The sequence below is a fragment of the Impatiens glandulifera genome, chromosome 9, assembly GCF_907164915.1.
Source record: "Impatiens glandulifera chromosome 9, dImpGla2.1, whole genome shotgun sequence".
Taxonomy (NCBI): domain Eukaryota; kingdom Viridiplantae; phylum Streptophyta; class Magnoliopsida; order Ericales; family Balsaminaceae; genus Impatiens; species Impatiens glandulifera.
Window position 1 is genome coordinate 32,498,600 of NC_061870.1, and position 22,305 is coordinate 32,520,904.

The 22,305-nt window shown below is 30.9% G+C and overlaps 4 protein-coding genes across 4 annotated transcripts; 2 read left to right on the forward strand and 2 right to left on the reverse strand.

Annotated features, from left to right (window-relative positions):
• The first annotated feature begins 5,484 nt into the window (after positions 1-5,484).
• Positions 5,485-5,883, forward strand: LOC124916271. The gene has a single exon (XM_047456998.1). The coding sequence runs from the start codon at positions 5,485-5,487 to the stop codon at positions 5,881-5,883; it is 399 nt and encodes a 132-aa protein (XP_047312954.1).
• A 197-nt stretch (positions 5,884-6,080) lies between these two features.
• LOC124915163 lies at positions 6,081-7,776 on the reverse strand. Its single transcript, XM_047455828.1, has 3 exons — positions 7,640-7,776; positions 7,416-7,535; positions 6,081-6,446 (listed from the first exon to the last, which is right to left on the reverse strand). The coding sequence occupies exons 1-3, from the start codon at positions 7,658-7,660 to the stop codon at positions 6,330-6,332; spliced, it is 258 nt and encodes an 85-aa protein (XP_047311784.1). The 5' UTR covers positions 7,661-7,776; the 3' UTR covers positions 6,081-6,329.
• Positions 7,777-8,005: 229 nt separating this feature from the next.
• LOC124915657 (serine/threonine-protein kinase GRIK1-like) lies at positions 8,006-11,445 on the forward strand. The gene is made up of 13 exons (XM_047456417.1): positions 8,006-8,230; positions 8,391-8,520; positions 8,610-8,968; positions 9,068-9,142; positions 9,266-9,310; positions 9,438-9,512; positions 9,591-9,678; positions 9,768-9,892; positions 10,032-10,127; positions 10,353-10,419; positions 10,497-10,612; positions 10,718-10,796; positions 10,873-11,445. Exons 3-13 carry the CDS (start codon positions 8,630-8,632, stop codon positions 11,001-11,003), a joined length of 1,236 nt encoding a protein of 411 aa, XP_047312373.1. The 5' UTR covers positions 8,006-8,230; positions 8,391-8,520; positions 8,610-8,629; the 3' UTR covers positions 11,004-11,445.
• A 4,102-nt stretch (positions 11,446-15,547) lies between these two features.
• On the reverse strand, positions 15,548-17,683 carry LOC124915679 (zinc finger protein BALDIBIS-like). Its single transcript, XM_047456442.1, has 3 exons — positions 17,153-17,683; positions 16,663-17,062; positions 15,548-16,544 (listed from the first exon to the last, which is right to left on the reverse strand). The coding sequence occupies exons 1-3, from the start codon at positions 17,265-17,267 to the stop codon at positions 15,665-15,667; spliced, it is 1,395 nt and encodes a 464-aa protein (XP_047312398.1). The 5' UTR covers positions 17,268-17,683; the 3' UTR covers positions 15,548-15,664.
• Positions 17,684-22,305: the final 4,622 nt, after the last annotated feature.

Sequence of the window (22,305 nt, forward strand, 5' to 3'; positions counted from 1 at the left end):
CACTACCATTTCTGGATCAACCGATGTGAGGACCTCGATCCACTGAGTGATGAGTGGAGACCTAATTCATACACCTCAGGCCTCGTTATGATCCACAATAACATGAAAATTCATAACTCCCTTCTTTTCACATTTTTTAAAAAATGGTCAAACTATATTAAAAAAGTATTTATTGCATTAACATGATATCTAGCTAAAAGAGAAGTGATTTATATTAAGTGTTGCTTCCTTACTCAAGTATATATATATATTTTTCTTTTGCTTAATTTCTTGTCAATATTTTTATTGGGTGTCTTCTATAAAATAAAAAATAATTAATAAAGTTCACTATATATAATAAGGTAAGTTGATGTTATAATTTCTTATAAATTGAAGTTAACTAACCGTCAAATTCTGGTTACGTAGAATAAAGAATTAATTAATGGGAAGAATGTCAATTTTATTTACAAAGTTGGAGCGAGGTGTCAAATTTATTTATAAACTTGTAAAATTCTATTTTTGTTTATAAAGTTGTCAAAATGTGTCAAAAATGAATAAGATAACGGGAGTCATTTAACAGAGTTAGATTTGTATCACGTGGCATCCACATATATATTTTTTTAAGTTATTTGTTTTTTCATTTCAAACAAACCTAGACTTATTAAATAAGTAAATAAAATTATCTCAGTCTTTTTTACTTTTTTTACTGATCTAAATTACCTCGCCACATCTTCACCGGTAACCACGGTCGCCGCCCTCTTCACCAGCCTTTGTTGCCGTCGCCGCCCTCTTCACCGGCCGTTGTCGTCGCCGCCCTCTTCACCAGCCGTTGCCGTTGCCGTCGCCGCCCTCTTCAAAATGGAGAATCAAAGTCAAACCCTAGTAAATGCTATGAACAGGCCACATAAAGCAGAAAGATTAAACAAGAATTTTATGTTTCAAACCATAGAACAAATAAATAAACAATTAGGGTTTTGCATTTCGTTATGCTGGGATCTCCATCATCACAATGAAAGAAGAAAAGGAACTTGAGAACAGTAGTAAAATTAAACAGCAAATGTCGTTCGCTAGAAGGTTAAAAAATTGGCAAATAAATCTCAATCTGGGGATATTACAGTTCATTATTGAGATAAGTTAGCGTAAAATGAAAAGAATAAAACAAAGAATTGCGATCTTCTTCTGAAAGTTCACCTCAGAAACGATGTTTGATCTTATTGTTTGTTGGTAATCTTCAAAGAACGATTAGCTTTGATGAACTACTACTTCTCTTCTCCCAAATTAGACAAAAGAGTGTTGTAGAGAAGTAACGATTCGGATTTTGCTAAAGCTTGCCCCTTTTGAACCAAATTGGTTGCTCCTGGACTAAGCTAGAACTTCAAGATTCCGAGAGCTTTATCGTTCTTCTAACTCTGGGCGGCGACGGAAACGGCTGGTGAAGAGGGCGGCGACGACAACGGCCGGTGAAGAGGGCGGCGACGGCAACAAAGGCGGGTGAAGAGGGCAGCGACGATGGTTACTGGTAATTTAGATCAGTAAAAAAGACTAATAATTTTATTTACTTATTTAATAAATCTAGGTTTGTTTGAAATGAAAAATCAAATAACTTAAAAAAATATATATGTGGATGCCACGTGATACAAATCTAACTCTGTTAAATGACTTCCGTTATCTTATTCATTTTTGACACATTTTGACAACTTTATAAATAAAAATAGAATTTTGCAAGTTTATAAATAAATTTGACACCTCACTCCAACTTTGTAAATAAAATTGACATTCTTCCCATTAATTAACCTAAAAGGGAACAGACCCCGTCCAATTCTGAGCTGCATGATCAGTAATTGGTTGGCAACAGGCGACAGCTGCCCATAATGTTTGGGCATAAACAGCTAGCTAGCTGCATATATACATGATGAGCCTGCAAAAAATGAATATTATTATTATAAGCTATATATAGCTAGGGTTTAATTATAATTATAATTATAAAACTTCATCGACGTGGTTCTCTTATAGCTAGATTGAGTATTACCTACGTAGCGAATAAAATAAATTATTTAAGATATAAATATTAGTGGTACGTACAATATTTAATTAATTAGCTAGCTAGACATACAGACAGCCAACATGAAACCTTAATGATTGGATGAGGATTTATTTAAATAATAAGAATATTATATTGTACAAACGCAACAAGGATGTTCGTTTGAGATAAAAATAAAATAAAAATAAGGCCGGACGGTATATGGATATATATGATTAGGGAGGGACAGCAGTTAATGGTTATATGGAAGTAAGAAGAAGATGTGCATGGTTTTAATTTCAATGAATGCTCGGAAATCACAAGCATGGTGTAGGGCCGTTTTTTCATTTATTTTCTTCAAGTCCATTCTAAAAAAAAAGCCAAGTTTACCACAACTCCAATTCTTAAATCCGTCCCGGTTTACAAGTCCAATCTGGCTTCGAGTTGAAATTTTTGTACTGGAGGATTCAAATAAGGAGTATGAATAACAAAGACCAAAGCCAACACTAAAAATTGAGCCTGATCGAGTCACGTCCTAATTAATGAAGAAGTTCTAGGCATGCATATTTTATATGGCCGGTACTAGCTAGGAAATTAACTATATATATCTAATACATATATATACTAGTATATGGTCAAAAGTATAATCCAAATGCTTACAAGGAATACGGTACTGAACAAATTCAAAGTACGTAGAAGGTCGAGAAAACGTATGCGAGAATAAAAATTTACGAAATTAATTCATAGCAACGTTATAAACTAATTAGCCCAATATATAAAAGCGAAAAAATGATAGATAAGATGATGCATGATTCTTTGTTCACCTGCGGTGTTTTCATTTCATGGTCTGTGGTGTCTGGTGATTTGACCAGTTATGATAACATTGTATGAACTTACAATGAATTGATTTTTTACAATTCTTTTTAGAAATTGACAATAAACAATTTGTATTAATGAAATAATTTTATAATACATAAAAAAATAAAATTGACAGGGTAGGGGAATTAATTAGTATATATATCGTGTGGTTGGTACAAATGAATGAAGTGTGGATCATGCATGCATGGATGCATATATTGTAATGGGTAATACTGACAGTGTGACATAAACATTAACATTATCCAATTTAAATCTTTTATATATATTAATATATATGGCGGTCATGCATAATGAGAGCTAGCAGCTAGATAGATAGATAGATCAAAAGATAAGGATGCTTGCGCAGTATATACCAGAAGATAATGGAAGGAAGAAGAAGAAGAAAAAAAGAAGAAAAGAAGTGGAGTGATATTTTACAAATTAAAGTTGTACCGACATATTTATTTATTTATATATAAATATTATAATTATTGGATCTATCGATTGCCACTCCCCATACGATGACCTAACTTTATTCATTGATCCTCAATCTCCCAATCCCAATCCCAATCTCCAAAGCATGACATTTATTTATATTATTATTTTTTAAGACATCATTTTTTTCATTCATCCAAGTCCACAGGAGTGGCATTGCCATTATGCCCATGCTTTCCATTTCAAAATATTTTTACTACCTAGTTGGATTAATTAGGTGATCAGTTAATCTATATTTCAACGGAAAAGAAACATAAATAAATGTACGTCAATATCAAACGTTTGAAAAAAACAAATTATCAATATTTTATAGTGGCCAAATATTTTCACTAGTCAGTCATCATGTGATATTTGGGAATGAATAATAAATTACTACATGAACATCTATTGGGTCCTAAATATATTGGGCTTTCTCGGACTAATTGTTAAGCCCACATTATTTTATTACTTTTCCTTATAAGAATAGTTTATTTTTCGTTGACAAGAAAGCCCAATTGATTGGGTGTGGTTTTCGTTTTGATGGAACGGACGAGTATGATATTTATATTTCCGTCATGTTCTCTAATATATATATTTAAATGTTTTATTTTTGTTTATGTTCTGTTTCAGAAAAATAAGTATAGTTTATTTTTTCTATCCGGATCAGAGATCTGATCTAAGCAACAAAATTTGTTTTTCTAATAAAATAACGTCAAATTATTAATCAATTTCTTATTTTTTTTAATCACATCCCATGAAATATTTATAACTTTTTCTTTTTAATTTTTTTAAGTCTATTTCAATTTTTTTTAAAGTCGATTCAATTTTTTTTAAGCTACAGAGAATCCAAATTTATTTTTGGGTGAAGATTTCCTCTTAATTCGCGATGATTTAAAATGAAACATGATTTCTTTAGTTATGTTCTTAAATTTTGAATTAATTTTTAAAATTTTACAATTTTAGAGTAAGTTGACGAGTTTTATTTTATGTAAACTCTTATAATTTTAAATTTATGATAATAAGATTTTACGACTCTATAAATAGTTTTAATTTCATACGATTTATTAATATGCATACATAATTAATATTTTTTAAATTAAACTTTTATGATTTCAAATAAATCATTGATTTTACGAGGTTACACCTAATTAACGATTTTAAGTAAATTATTAATTTTGACTGAATTGCTCCTACTTACCCTTTTATCTCAATTTTATTTATGACTATCATTTCAATATAAAAAGTTTTACGTTTTCTTTTATCCCATTATCATTTCAATATAGTGCAAACAAAATAAACAAATCCAATGTAATAATGCAAGCCTACCGTACCGTTTCACAAACGTTGTTTGTTAACCATGAGCTGTAATTTTATCTTATTTTTTAATTTCTATCTATTAATGTCGTCCAGACTATCTACTTAACCTATTATTCTTTTAAGAAACAAGTAAGTCTCAACAAACAAACAAAAATAAGCAAACTGAGGATTTAAATGTTGTTGTCCGGTACACAAAGGAAAGATTATCAAGATACTAGAGGCAAGATAAATGAAGTGTTTGTAATTTAGTTTCGTTATTTTATTTTATTAAAAAAAGAAAATATAAAAAGTATATAGGAAGGTGGTTTTAATTATACTTCTAGGTCCCAAATGGTTTCTGTTTGCTAAACCACTCAAGTGCAGAGAACATGAGAGCTAACTGCTAAGTGTGAAGGGACACTCAATTTCATAATTAATCATTCTAAACACTAATTACAAACACTTAATTTCATTATTTCTTTCTAATTCCAATTAATTAGATTCCCAAACCAAAGATTTTGACATTTCTCCAGCATGTAATTAAGTACCATGGACTCAACCCCTAATTGTTTCTCATCATTCAATTTACTCAAATCATGTCTTTTTGTTTGTTAGCTGATAATTAAACTCAATTACTTTTTCTTAATTTCTAGCTATGGGTTGTTGGATAAGGAGGAAATATAACTTCATGATTGTTTGCTCATATTTACACTTGTGACTTTCTTCATCTGTAATCATTCAAATTAAGTCTAACCATAAAAAAATAAAAATCAACCCGTTATATAAAACCTCACTTGAAACCAACCTATTAAGCTCAAAACCCTCCCTTAGCCTCTTTTCCAACCATGTCAGTAGTTATGGCCTCAGCCCTGTTTGTTTTCCTCTCAATTCTCTCAGGCTCCATGGCTCGAAATGATTCTCGAGCTCCACATGGACTCCATAATGAGAAGCCCGTAGCAATGTCTCCATTGGCTCATGATTTCTTCCACCCGAAAGTTCATACCCATACTCAACCGGGGGATGAAGATCCATGTGATGAATCAACAGAATGCTCGCCAATTCCTTTGGCTTCCACAGTGCCATCCACTCTGGCCCGTGAGAACAAATCTCAACCGAATTCAAGTCATATTGGACTTGCTGGCACTGCAATGGGATTCATGTTTGTTTTGCTGGTGGGGACCGGAGTTTATTTCGTCACAGTCAAGAGACGAGCAAACCGGAGGGCTAGCCTTTCTGCAAATATACATTTTGTGTGATCTTTCTATCTGTATAAAATATATCTCTGCAGTCTATTCTTGTGACAATTCTCTATTATGCAATGTTCTTGTTTATTTTTTTGAGTGCTATTTACTATCAAATGCATACTCAATTAGTTCTCTAGTAACATGTACAAAGTATAACACATATACAATTGCACCACAATTTGAAAACACAAGGAAACAAAAATTCTGGATCAGGATGCAAAAACAAGAATTATATAAGTGTTTCCAAATTGAGTAAAGCAAAATACCTGGCTGGAAATGACTCTATCCCATTCAGACAAGTGTAATTATTTTAATGGGTTATGCATCAATTTTACAAACTTTATGGAGGTGACATTCAAGAATCTCCGATGGAAACTAAAAACACAAGGCATGAAAAGTAACAACCAATTTGGCTACAACTTGCCAAAGGAGAACAATTGTGGACAGGCTTATCGTTTCTACCATCCTCTCGAGCTTGTGAATTCTATCAAGGCTCCAAATGTTTGATCAATGGACTTGTTCCACATATGTGCAAGGTGCAATTCGGATCTCTTTTTGACAGCAGGTTGGTTAACCTAAAATTCAAAGAATAAACATGTTAACATCAAACCCACAGGAATGCATGCAATATATAGATTATACAGGCAGCGTTAATCAAAATAGACAAGACGAAGGATATGATCAACATCATCAGAGTTTATTGGAGAACAAGACAAATGCTAACCACCAGTACCCTCAGTCAAAATGCAACAACAATTATTCGATGGTTGTGTGATAGAATAAACTGATTGGTTCGAATTCCCTAGATATCAATTTCCCCATACTAAACTTCACAGATTACAAAACATAAATTCTACAACCTGATGTCACATAAAAATATGTTACAGGTAAAGACATCCACATATGTCTCACATTCCTGATATCTCGTACTTTGGAAGTAACTCAGAGGATTTAAATACAAGTAAATAAGGGAATTGACTCATAATCTTAATGGGATTAATCAAACTATTGGCTGTTTTAGTAGCAGCTGAAGATGACATGAAATACCATCATGGTAGCTCTATCAAGAGAATCAATCAGCTTCCAGTTTTTCCTTTCAATTATCAGCCCAATCGCTCACAACTTTTTAATAGCTAATTCATTTATCAATATATGTTTATACATACATTCCTCTGTTATTTGACATTTCATGTTAGGAGCCTTTTCATACTTACTCTAGACAATCATTATCAGTCTGATTGACTCGTTCGTTTGACAAGGAAAGGTGAAACTTTTATCCTAGCCCATCTGAAAAGCTTCATTGAGTATTAATTTGAAGATCATAGAAATGAGACAACTAATTAAAATTCCATGGAACACAAGAAAAACCTGAAATTCTATCAAATTTCACCACAAAGCTCCTATTTTTACTATCACCATAAACATTTACACCAAGAAATTCATTAGTTCAATCCCTACACGTCTCAACAAGATTACAAAAAATGATCAGAACATATCCATTTACACATATGCCTAGGGTTGTAGCGGAGGAATCAGCGAAATACCTGAGTTTCAGGAGCAAACTGAGATTGAGTCTCCATAATAGATTTGTAGATATCCCTTCGTTGTTCAAAGACAACAAGTCCGGTCACAATACTTCCTAATGCAGCGCCAAGCAGACGCTCCTGCGAAATTCCCCATCTATCAGACTCGATTCTTCATCCACAAAGATCATGAAGCTTGCAATCACATATATGGAGAGAGAGAAAGAGAGAGAATGAACGGTAACCTGGACAAAGACGCTGATCATGGCACCTTCCCGTTGTTAGTTTCCTGGGCGACACTTTTCCGACGATTCTTCCGACCGTAGAACTAGAGACTGATAAAACCTTTTGGACTTTGTTTTACTAATGGGCTTTTCCTCAGCCCAACACAAACTTCTTCTTTTAAAGAATAATATATACATATTAAGTTCATTGGTAAAGAAAATGTAATTTGAATTTAATTTATAAATGAAACCCTACATTAACAATTGTAATTTTTACTATTAATAATAGAAGCAACTCAATTATCGAAAGTAAGTAATATATATATTTATATATATATATATATATATATATATATATATATATATATATTCTAAAGCTTGAGTTGCTGCTGCTCCACCAGTTTTTCGTCTTCTCTAAGAATTCCCACAAAATCTCATCATTTTCTTTCTTTCTTCCTGGTCTGGTCTTCTTCAGTTTCAACGGAAATTGATTCGGTTCTATAGTAGGTCTTGCCTTTTCTCATGATTTCATATATGTTCTTGGTTTGGTAAGAGGGGAATCAATCGGATTGGAACTAAGGTTCCATTGTAATTGATTTAGTACAATTCAAGGTGAGTAATTTAACTCAAATTCTATCACTTGCCCTCCTCGTGCTTTGTCATGATGTGGGTAATATTTATGGGTTTCTTTCTTTAAGTGTCATTGTGATGTTTCCCATGGCCTTGCTTGTTACTTACTGTTTATTTCTTCTGCTTATTGTTTAACTAACAGGAACTTTCGCCATGACTGCGATGAATCACGTTGGCTTAACTTTGATCATCTGTTTTTTCCATTTTGCTGAGTGGCATCCACTTGAATAGTGAACTGAATTGGGGCTTGAATCCCTCTCGGCTTCATCTAGGTTAGTTTTTATCTCCATTTATGTGCATACTGGCAAACTCAATGATGTTTTTGTACTGGTTTTGAAGCTAGTTCTGTACATTTGCTCAGGTTTTGGTTTCTACTGTTTTATGTCAAACAAGAGTTTTTCTCTTACAAGAATGACCCAGATTGGCTGTTGTGGTTGTTTTGGATTTTCATTTACTAGAAAACCTAAACATGTACCAAGACCAACTGCCCGAATAGCCAATCATTCATCACAGGAGTGCTTGTTAAAAAATGATGACCTAGAAGAAGATGATGGTGATTTATATAATGGAGGTGGCACTGATACTGTTGGACTTGGAGAAGGCGGTGGCATGAAGAGTCCTACTAAACATTCTGAACTCATTCTTATGCATAAGATTGAACGGGGATTGATTTGTCGGCAATTTCCTGTTAAGGAGACTCACAAACTTATTCGGTCAGAGGTAATTGCTCGATGGCCTTTAGTTATCCTTTTTATTTGTCATTTGGTGGTTTCTTCAAGATCTTCAAAACATCTTGTAATGCCATTTTACGACATCCAGGATGAGAATGGTAACAAGATGGTCAATGAGTATGTCCGTGAATATAAGATTGGTGCTGGAAGCTATGGAAAAGTGGTAAATTTTATAACCATGATTGTATTTGTTATATTAATATAGTGAGTCTTGGAAAATCACATTGGTATAACAGTTTTTCTAGATCAGATTATTTGCAACATCACAGCCTTGCTTTTGTAACAGGTTCTTTACAGAAGCAGCGTTGATGGGAAGCATTATGCCATCAAGGTAGTACCTGCGCCACTTTATGCGAAGGCTATCCATCATGATAATATATTTTTTGTTCACGAGTAGTCCAAATTAGTGAAGAAATATTCGTCATGTCTGAAATGGCCATTAAATCTTGAAATTGCAGGCTTTCCATAAGTCCCATTTGTCAAGATTGCGAGTGGCACCCTCTGAAACTGCTATGACAGATGTGCTACGGGAGGTTTGGAACTTCACACTCCTTCATAAATGTTTCCTTTGTATAGCACAGTTAGATTAAACTGGTTGAACTTCCCTGCAGGTATTAATCATGAAGACATTAGAGCATCCTAACATTGTAAATCTCTTTGAGGTGATTGATGATCCTAAGACAGATGATTTCTACATGGGTATTTCTCATTCACTGTATTTCTTCAAATATTGTTGTAAATCAATTGTCAGATGTATCTTTATTTGATTATCATTCTTTTTTGTGCAGTTCTTGAATATGCAGAAGGAAAGTGGGTGTTTGAGGGTTCTGGTTCACTTGGGGGTTTGGGAGAAAATAAAGCAAGGAAATACTTGCGGGATATAGTTTGTGGATTGATGTATCTCCATGCTCATGTAATAATGGAAATCATACTTGCATACTATTTTATTTTTACCCATTTATTTGTACTGTTTTATTGTTAAACATGCTTTTCTTTTGAACCAATCTTCTACTATCCAGCAAACGAATTAAAACTGGTCTTGTCCCTTGCAGAACATTGTGCATGGGGATATCAAACCCGATAACCTTCTGGTAACTGGTTCTGGGACTGTGAAGATTGGGGATTTCAGCGTGAGCCAGGTTTTTGAGGTATATTTTGATAAGGAAAATACATATACTTTAATAGTTTAAGAAAACCCAATAATGAAATTGGATTTGATTATTGTTTATTTATTTCCCTAGGTTGCTTAGGGCTATAAACTTAGTATTTTGTGCTTAAATGAAGTTGATTGATCTTCAGTAGCCTGTTAGTATTGAGCCAGATCTGTCATGGTTGTCTTTAGTCCTCAAATTCTCCTTTTTTATTTTCTATAGGATAATAATGATGAGCTACGCCGTTCACCAGGAACTCCTGTTTTCACTGCACCCGAATGCTGTTTGGGTAAAAGATTTGATTACTACATGTGTGTGTGTGTCATGTTTCTCTGCTTGTAAATTAATTTTCCTTTGGAAAAAAAGGTCTGACTTATGGTGGCAAAGGTGCGGACACATGGGCGGTTGGGATTACACTATACTGTATGATTATGGGGAAATATCCGTTTCTTGGGGAGAATTTGCAGGATACATATGACAAGGTAGGTTCCAATGCACGCACTATTATTGGTATCTGATAACAAAAACACACACACATATACAGATTGTTAGTTTGTAAAAAAATATGAGATATTTGGCATGTACAGATTGTTAACCAGGATGCATCTCTCCCAGATGATATGAACCCTTTGCTGAAGAACTTACTGGAGGGGCTTCTCTGCAAAGGTTGGTGTTCTTTAAAAAATGTTTCCATGTTAAAAAGGGAAGAGTCCTGAATTTCAGAGTGTGTTTTCTGGAGCAGATCCGATGCAGAGGCTGAAGTTGGAGGCTGTTGCAGAGCATCCATGGGTGATTGGAGAAGGTGAAGGAGAAGGAGGGTCTCCTTTACCACAGTATCTATGTTGGTGCAAACGAAGGGAGGTGCTTGTCTAAAGGATCCTGACCACCTTCTCACGGCACTGGTTGTGGGTTTTGTTTGTATACTAATAGTAAGAAATATTTGGTGTTACAGTTTGTGGAGTAAAGGCCCTTCATCTCTCAATAAATAGCTCTCATGACACTGCTAGTTAGTAAATGCATGTTCTTGAGAAGCCTGTGTCAGTATTTCTCATTTATTACACCATAAATGATTATTATATGCTTCAACAGTTTACAGACATTGGACTTATGGGTTTCTGGTTGTTTGGGATATGGAAATGCGATTATTCTTGTTGTTTTGAGTTATTTGCCACTCGTTTTCTCTTAATCTCTATTTTGGAAGAAATTGTTGACATTATATAGTTGCATAACCACTGTTTGAATGATCTGACACTAGTTGAAGAGCTTCATTGGGCTGATCTGGTTGTATAATTGTTTATCATAGTTGAAATTTCATTTAGAGTATCTTATAATATTGAATATAATATCACATATATTGTAGTTGAGTGGGATAGTCGAGGAGGAAGTTAAATGAACAGAGCCGCTAGCCGCTGAAAATGTTAGTTTACAAGCTCGTTTATGAGTTTGCGAAGCGAACATGTTCGAGAAGTTTTTTACTTAACGTGAAGCTTTCTTATAGATTGTAAATTGGCTCTAAACTAGTGACTTAACGTGAAGCTTTCTTATAGATTGTAAATTGGCTCTAAACTAGTGATCTAATATAAAAGTTTGAACCTTAATCGAGTTCGAATTTGTAATTGTTCGTCTCAACCATAATATTTGAAATTTGTATATTAAATACAAATGAATTATAAATAATAAATATAAACTCTATTTAAATATATATATATATATATATACTTTTATCATAGTTGAATTTCCATTTAGATCCTCTTATAATCATTTTTATGTGACAAAATAGTATTTTAAGTTGGTTTTGAGAAGTCATAATCATATCGCTATACGAACTTTGAAATTATATCCTTTTGGGATCCTTTTTCTTGACTATTTTAATTTTTACATAATTGTATTTATATTACTTTATACAAAATAAATATTCAACTTCAATTAGACATCGTTTCGTTAAAAAATTCGATTTATAGAATGGAACACTATTATTTGATAAAAATAAAGTTGATTATTCTAGATTATTAAATTATTAATAAAAATATATCTGAAATTTAAATGTTGTAAAAACATAAATTAGGATATTAATTATGGATAAAATTAAATTATTTGAAATAAATTTAAATAAATCAAATCAAACATATTTGATTTATTGGATACCATATTTAAAATTTAAATCCTTTCCAATTATTTAAAACATAATCATAACAACTCTATTAATACACTCTAATATTTAAATATATATATATATATATATATATATATATATATATATATATATATATATATATATATATATATATATATATATATATATATATATATATAAAAATTGCAATTTGAATTTGTATTAACATTGTAAAACAAGTTACAAAATAACTCTATAATAAATTTAATACAAAATAAATTACTATTATTTCTAAATGAAACAACAAATATAAATTAAACAATATGTCAATAACTATTCAACTTAAATTCCAATATTAGTTTTATAACAATTGATAAATAGCATTGAAATTACAAGTTATGTACACATTCAAATTATTGAATAAAAAAATATTCTAAGCTACATAATACCATGTCTCTTAGAAGCTACCTTAAATCTCCCCTACATTAGTTATATCTATTCCGATTATTACTCTATCCAAAAAAAAAAATTATGATCCAAAAAAATATTTACCTTGATTTTAAACATATGTCAAACAATTTAATTAAAAACTTATTATATATATAAACATGTCTTGTTTATTTGTAAACTTTTTAGTTTCACATATTCATAGTTATGTAATATTATGCAATTTTTTAAACTAATTAATTATTAAGTTTTTTCTTTTTCTTTTCATTTCCAAAATTATAAATACAATTTATTTTGCAATTTTACTTTAAATGAAAGTTGCGAAAAAAATTATAAAATTAACATTTTATTAATACAAAATAAGTTTTTAAATTTGATTACGAAATAAGTTAGAAGATTATATTCAATTATCTGTAATGCAAGATAAATAACAAAATTAGTTTAGAAATAATTCAAAATATATTTAAAAGTAGTTTAATTTACTTTTTATTTTAAACTTGCAAAAAAAATTGTAAAGTAAAACAGTTTTTTTTTTTTTAATGCAAAACATATTGAATTTTTATTTAACATATAATTAATAAATTTTAAAATTAATTAAGAATTAATTAAGAATGAAAGCATCTTAATAAAATAAATAATAAATCAAATTATATTGTCTTATATTTGTAACTTCATTTGGCAACATATAATTATAGTTTTGTTGCGAAACAAGTTACATATTAGTGTTAATAATATTTAACACAAACTTAGTTGCACAATAAGATAAGATTAGAGTTTCCAATTTTTATGGTCACTTATTATTTATTTTTTATTGGAATAAAACATTATAATTATAAAAGTGGATGAAAGCGTTGGAATATTTATATATATATGGTAGTTAAAATATTAACAATATTATTTGTATTATCTCTCTATATTAATGTGGCTTTAAAAGTTGTAATGATTACTTGTTATAAAAAATTGTACTATTTTAATTAATAAAACATTATTCCCTCTTTAGTGACTTGTTTAACAACAATTTATTTGAAGCTTTTAATTTTTTTTTATCAACAATCAATTAATGTAAAAAATGTTACAATATTTCCACTATTTAGAATTTATGTTATAATTTAAGTTACATATTCTCAAAGAATGTATTAGTTATATTTAAGTTGCAAAAATAAGTTACTAATGGACCATTTTTTTGTAGTGAACAATAAAACATATTTATTCTAACTTCCATAACCTTTAAATATAAATAATATTTTAATCATATAAGTTGAAGAAACACCAAATATATCTACTTTACTTAAAATAAAATAAAATAAAAAACTATTTCAAAAAACTAACAATAACCTACCTCAAAAAGCTAAACATTCCCATTTAAAAATATTTATTGATGTTCGGTTTATTTTTAAAAAAAATATTTTTTTTAATAATTAAATCAATTAATTTCGCATTCTTGACTGATGATTTGATAATTTAAATATTATTTTGTACACATTTTTAATCCACAATTATTATTCTCATCCAATTGGCATGAACGAATAATTGTAAATTTGTAATGGTTCTCATCTAATTTAGAAGAAGTTATGTTTGAATAAATTGTTACATTAGTTTGGACAAATTAAGTAGTGGGACCAACAATTATGTTTTAAAAAAGTTTATTAAATAAATCCATTATTTTTTATTTTAATCGAAAAAGAACTAATATGGCACTTCATAGTGATGACTTCCCTCTTAAATTCAAACCGGGCTTTCAAATGGAATTGAACCCGTGACACTTTTGTCTCTTAAGTTAATTCTTACCTCTTTCCTACCTTGGTGAGGGTAAACTAACCCGTTATTTATTACAAGTTTCTTGTAAAAAAAAATTTTAAAGAATATTTGAATAATTGAAGCAAATAATTGTAAAAAAAAAAGGTATTGAAGAAGAAATTAAAAAGGAATATATAGTCAAAATGTATGTGATTCCATTGAGGAAAAAACACAATGGCTGTCACCGACCATGTCGCGACTACTTATGACATTTCCTCCCAAATCAATCTCACAATCATGTCTTCTTCCCACTCACATATATAAATAAAAAACCTTCTAATCAAAATAACATTATAATATTTCTTTTACTTTTTCTATTATGGACTAATTATTTAACAAGAGTACTATTACTATTATATAATTAGTTTAGGACAAGATGAAGTTAAAAATATTAAAAGAGAGAGAGAGAGAATCATGAATTAAAATGAATTTCTCTTGAAAATAAAAAGTATTTTTTTATCATTTAAAAATGTGATATTTTCAAGTGGGATTATACTGATAACTTATTAAAAGTAATTAAGCCTCATGTAATGGATATAAATTATTTTCAAGAGACCATTTTTCAAACATATAAACACGTCAACAACTATTTAAGTGTCTTTTTATTACATTTTTTAAAGTTTCAAATAATCCAACATCAAACAAACTATTTTTGAATTATGAAAGGGAAAAGGACGTGAAGTAAATATAAGAAGAAAAGTGATTATATATATATATATATTCACATGCAGACACAACGATAGCCGATAAAAATGAATTCCTTTGTGATAATTGTCAACGTCGTTCTCTCTCTCTCTAACATGCATGCCGACTGGTGTGGCCCGCAATTCACAAGACACCATTAATGATGGAGTCACGGACCAACACAATATACACTATATATATATATATATATATTTTTCAAATTATAATATATATTATATGATGATCATCTTGCAGAAAGAAAAGAAAAAGCACTTCCTTTCCCAAGAATCGCATTATTAATTAATTGACTCTCAACTCTATCATCTACACCAATATATTCCATTCCTTATTATGCAATTAATTAATTACCTATGGATTCAAAAAGGAAATGTCTTCATTTCATCATAAACCAAAACAAAATTACATCAAAATGGAAAAAAAGAATAATAAGGGACCGACCGACATCAATTCTCATCATGACTTAAATTAGGATTTAGGATCGATCTTCATTGAAATGTTCATGACCAGCTGCTGCTGCTGCTAAGTTCATGGCCGAACCATTATTATTACTATTAATGGATCCAAACTTTCCTAACTCTTGTTCTAATAACCGTCTCCCAGCACCCACTCCCAAAAAATCTCTTGTCAAGCTCTTATCACCACCACCCATCATCATCAGAGGGTCAAGAACATGTACTCTCCTCTGGCTGCTGCACCCTGATGACCCGCCACCGCCACCACCAACTGATGAATTATTATTTCCCGGGTCGCCAAATACAAACCCCCCGCCCCCGCCGCCCACATCATGATCGAGCTGATTCACCATCAATTGGTGTCGATTAATGTTCTCTACGGTTTTTGAATTCTGATGAGAAGAACCCATCAATCCGAAGCTGCTACTAAACAAACTCGAATTACTTGACCTCGTCGAACCCATTTGAGCCGCCTTTTGTAGAAGGGCTGTGGCCGACATATGGCCCGGAGCAGAGTCGACTACATTGATATTCTCTTCTTTCAGAACCATCCCGCCGCCGCCCCCGGGTAACGTGGAAGAAGACAGATTTGTTGACCAATGAGGCTGAGCTGGAGATAGCCCGAATGAGCTCCCATGAACCGGCTGTATCAATTCGGGCATGCCAGCATTAATGGCCGACAACCCCATATAAGAACTCGTCATCCCATTGTCCAACCACAGTGGTAGGACTGGTTTTTGATGGGATTGTAATCCGACAATGTTGTTGGTCTGAAAGGCCGACAACCCGGTTCCAATATCGGTTGAGAAGCCCAAATTTGGTGTGGGGAGTGCGGTGAATCTTGCGCTCTCTTCAGCTAATGCATCACAGAAAGCTCTGTGAGTTATAAAGCTATCCTTCCTGCATGGACATTAATTGAACCCCCCGGCCGGCAAAATTAAATACAGATAACAACAACCTAGGATGGATACCGAATTTATTTAATTTTCCCATGATTGATGAGCATTTATTATAGTACCTAGAAAAGATAGTTCCACAGTCACATTTGTATTCTCTTGTCCCACAAATCTTGCTATGGGCTTTCCAGTCCGATTGAACGGCATACTTCTTCGAACACTTGTCGCACTTCCATTTCTTCTCTCCGTGTTTCCTGCTAAAGTGCTTCTTGATTCCTGTTAGATCGCCGAGGGCTCGAGAAGGGTCGTTGTGGACGCAGCCTTTCTCCGGGCAGACATAGACCTTCTTCCTGATGACCTCTTTGTTGTTCCTTTGCTTCAGCTTCCATGGAAGGTTATGGCCTCTTCTGTGCAGTTGCAGGTTTTGGTCTCTTTGGAAACCTTTGTTGCAGATCTCGCATAGGAATCGATTTGTAGCCATGAGAGATTTGGGAGAGAGAGCTATGACTTCCGCATCTGGATCTGTACTTGGAGTTAGAAATAGAAAATAATGATTAGATTAGATTTAAGAGATTGAGTACTATTATATTATATTGTATAATATATACTTGCCTGGGTTTCCTGGGAGGTTTCGCTTTCGCTTGGCGGGATTGGAGTTAGGGTTAGGGTTTGAAGATGGGTCGTGATGGAGGAGGATTGAGGAGAGGGTATCACGATCAGAAGACATGATGACATGAGTTTGGTACGTATTCAAATGAATATATATATGTAGTTGTGGATGGATGGATGGAGGAATTAGGTTTTTTTTTATTATTATTTGAGCTAAGTACTAAAACTAGGTAAAGGCAGAGAAGAAAGGAGATGCTAATTTAAGTTAAGAAACAAAGAAAAGAGCTAGCATAAATAAAAATTCTTGAGCTTTCTTTCTTTCCTTGAAAACAAACAAGGTTTGTTTATATATATTACCATTGATGATGATGTCCAAACTGTGGTAGCTGCTAAAGTAGTGCAGAGATAATCGTCATCACTTTGGCTAGTTTTTGAATTTCAATGGAGGAAACATGAGCTAGCAGAAGAAGAAGAAGACCTATCTTTGTTTCTCTCTCTTGTTTCTCTCTCTGTTCGTTCGTTCGTTCTGGGTCTGAGCATGGCTGGCAGATATACCTTATCTGGCACGGCTTCTCTCAAAAGTCGGTCAGCCTTAGTAGACCCTAGGTGGACCACAGATCTCATCACCATCTTTCACCTTCTATCAAATTACCTTTTTTATTTTTATTTTTTTTAAATTATTTACCACTGTACGGGTAAACAATGGTCAAACTGTCAAATTTTATACACTGCTATCTTCGACTGCATCAGTCATTAGACTCATTACCATTACATTACATGCCTGCCTTGTCAATCCCATAATCTATCAAAATTATTAACTTAATTCCATCAAGATCATCACTTTTTTTTTGTCTGTCATTCTTTTACTATTTATTAATGTTTATCTGTTTTTTTAATTCAAAATAGTTGTCAATGTCATATTTATATTCAAATCTCACTAAATTGAAGGTCATTATCATCATCCTAACATATTAGAGCTTTCTTGATTTAGGGTTTGTTGAGACTTTATCTAAACAATCATGTTTGGTAAAAAAAATGTTATTTGGGTTTTAAAATAGTTTATTAATAAAATATATTTTTGTATTTATTTAATCGTTTATTGCTTTAATTAATTAAATAAATAATTTTAAAGTTATAATGATAATGATGTAATCAAAAAAATCTTTTTATTTATATAAAAACTAGGTCAAATCTAAAAACAATCCCATAAACCTACATGAAACTAGCTGTTAGGTTAGTCTGATCTATTAAAAATTAAAATTTTAAACTCAATATCTAAAATCATGCCTTGTTCGAGTGTTAATAATAAAAATATCAGGCATGAATTAAAAAAAAAAAAGAGAAGAAGTCATGTTATACAACTAATTGGACAATACATAATTAATAATAAAGTTGAATCAGCCCTCAATTTTATAAAAAAAAGGTTGAAAGTTAAAAAAAAAGATTGATGTATCGATGTGGCAGTAAAGAAAAGTGAAATGCCTTTTCTCTCCCCCCAGGTAAATATGATTATGCCATAATTATTCCAAAGACTTGTTTCAAGAGAGAGAGCATAAAGGTACAGTCCGTGACTTGGGATGGGACCCACTTATTCTACAAGAATATTTTGTTAACACAAAATTATTATCCCATAATAATTACTAATTATACTTAGTTCAATAGTAAAATAATTGTACATAATCCTTGTTTTAATTATAATTTACATTCAATATTAATCTTGTTTTGAAGATTCATTCTAAAAAACAACAAATTGTCTCAATTAAAAAGTATGATTTGCATCTTCGAATGAGGAATATTTTTTTTTAGATGATTGTCATTAGAATAATATTTATTTTATTTATTCTTTATTTAATTTTATTTTGGCTAACCTCTCTAGTCCTTTAATTGTCTTTCTTTATTTTTTATATGAACTTCGTTATGAATTACATTGATAATTATTCAAGTTGTAGTAAAGTAAGATATTTTATTTATTAAAATTGTTTAAGTGTATGTTATCACATTTCATTTAATAAAATGATTATTAGTTGTCCCCAAATTTTGTAGTAAAAATATAATTTTAAAAAATTTAAGTCGTATTATAAATTTATAAATTACACAAATCTTTAATTAAAAAAAAAAATTCATCACATCGTTATGGTCCTGATTGAGAGGAATGGATAGAGAATGATATGCTTAGTATGACGAAAGAGTTTTTAAGGATAAAATTCAGTTTTTATCCTAAAACTCAAACATCTTATCAACCATCAAATCAAATAATTTTATTATTTAAGAGATTTTATTCTTTTTCTAAATTATCATTCTCACATACACCATATCCTCTAAAGTCAAAAGACAAATTAGTCTTTAAATTTTAAAAACCAGTATTTTCTTATTTTTTATTAAATAAGAGTTTTTTAAAACCTAAATAAAACCCAAAAAATTATTTCCTTAACCACCCATATAGAGATTATGCTAGCTAGAGTATTAATTAATAATACTATATTCAAATGTAACTTTCCAAGTGATAAACATAATTAATTAATAGGTTTCATCAACATGACATGGATGTGTTCATTTTATTCTAGCAAATACATTTTAATAATAAAAAAGAGAAATGCAATGTAATTTATAAATAAAAATAAAATTAACGGTGATCTAAAGAAACACTTGTGATTTTCTGTTACCAATTTGACTATGTACCCTTTATTCTCTCAAAACCGGAGCAGGTAACGATATGAAGAAAAACTTGTTTATGTCAAATCGATAATAGAGGATCTCATTTGCTAACGAGATGGTTAAAATTTTATGAAAAATAATCCCGATGCAGAACAACGGAGCATGCATGTAGTATTTAGTTTTATTTTTATTTTTTAAATTAAGAAAATATTAATTTAAGTTGTTTTTTACCGCTAAGATATTTTGGGTGTGACATATGTAAGACATGCATGCACAATAACAATTAATAATAACAAAAAGGAACAAACTTTGCAACATTTTAATAAGATATCTTATGGCACATGGCTTGGGAATGTATGGTTGGTTTCTTGGTCCCCTTTATATATATCATTGTCTGTCACACCAAACCATTAATTACAAATTATATTATATAATAATAATAATACAATATCCCATTTCTGCTCGATTATAATAATATTCTTATAGATTAATATTTATATGATCAAATTGCTCTTTTATTATGCCTGGCTAATTTTAAAAAGAATTTTCAATATATACGGATGTTTATGTCATTTTAACAAGTTTTTTTTTTTGTTTATATCAGCTGGTTATATGTAAGACATTAAATTAGGATTTAACTACAATTCAAATCCAATAACATCAAAAATTAAATATAAACAAACATTCCCTTAAGTAGGGACCTACCTAAATCCAATCACCAAGGCCATTAGAGAATTTTTGCAAGAATAATTAGATACTTATTCAATGTGGCCATTATATATATTTATGATATAATATAAAAGATGGCTCCATAATGTTGAGATTTTGTATGCCATTTTGGGGGCATATAAGATTACATATCAACAAGTTTTATATAATATAATATCATATAATAGTAGTTTTGTGAAGGTCCTAACCTGATAAAATATCAACTCAAAATATAATTACTTACAAATTATGTTTTCACTTCCTTTTCAAAAACTATATTTAAGGATATTTAGAATTTATTTTAATAAATGATAATAAGTTGTTAATTAAGAAAAAAACAAAGTAAATATATAAATGTTTTATGACTCCTAACGAGCTGATATTTTTCTTAAGTTTTGGGCCCCTCTCTCTATCTCGGCTTGCTTTATATCTATAGTTGGGTGTCATTTTCCTACATTAAATATTTTTTTAATAATCAAAATATTAACAAATAGATGATTTTTTAAGGTCATAATTATTTATAATGAGTTGATAATATTATTTAGAATTTAATATATATATATATATAAATAAGAATAACTAGTTCTTATATATTCTTCTCGATGACATACAAATTCATGGTTGCCATCTCTGCGCTGCAATAGACGACAAAATTATAATGAATGGCTAGCTATGAGGAGGACTATATTCAAAGTAATAATAATAAAAAAAAGAAAGATATTTGTATTATATAAATATTTCTGGTTAAGAAGAGGAATCCGAGGATGGATTTATATATATATATATATATATATATATATGACATGTAATTATAAATCTTCTTGGGCTGTGACTGGGGCTAGTTAGAAAACAAATAGATAGTTGGGTTTGAGTTATTTGAATCATTTCAAATAATATAATCAAACTACAATTAATATTAAAATATTATTTAATGCAATTATAAAAAAATATATATATATAATTTTACAAAACATGTCCGGTCTAGACTAGCTAGATAGCTATAATATAATTGAGTTAGGTGTCTACTAGCTGGTCTTTCTGCTGTTGACTTGGCCACATGTGATGCATCAGGTTAATTCCACCGTCGACTGGTTTATCGACCGATTAAAAGACACGTGGTTGTGTCGCTTTAAAGCTTATAAAATAATTTTTTTTAAGTTAAAGTCTGTTTTATATATTGAGATATTTTAAATGTTTCGATCGATCATTGGATGTTTTAATATATTTAAAACAGAATGTTAATAGCTATTTTGAAACAATAATCTATAACACAAAATTGCCAACAATTAAAAAGAGAAAATTAATGATTAGAGAGCTTGCAAAGTTTGATATACAGCAGAGTATATATACGGAATAGTTTTACTCTTAATTTACGTACATTAATTATAATTAATAATACCGGAATCAACACCATAAGAAATGTTTATAGTGATTAAACGATTTTTATCATTTTTAATAACGACTAACGACGGAGAGGAGGCCCGTGCAAAGCACGAAGGCGGCGAATAGTTCGCTCTTGACAATTCTCGGCGGCGGAATGGGCAAAAGCACAACGAACAATTGCTACCGATATGAGCACCAACCCAAAGCATAGAACGCCGTAGCAAACCCGACCCGCTTTTATTACTATTATTCTTCCCAGATCACCATATAAATAATTAATTATATTTTCCATCTTCTCTCTTTCTCTTCCGATTCCGTTAATTCATTCACCTTAATTTCTCAGCCGCCTATATATATATATAATAATAATATAAATATAAATATAAATATACAGGAGTAGAAGAAACTAG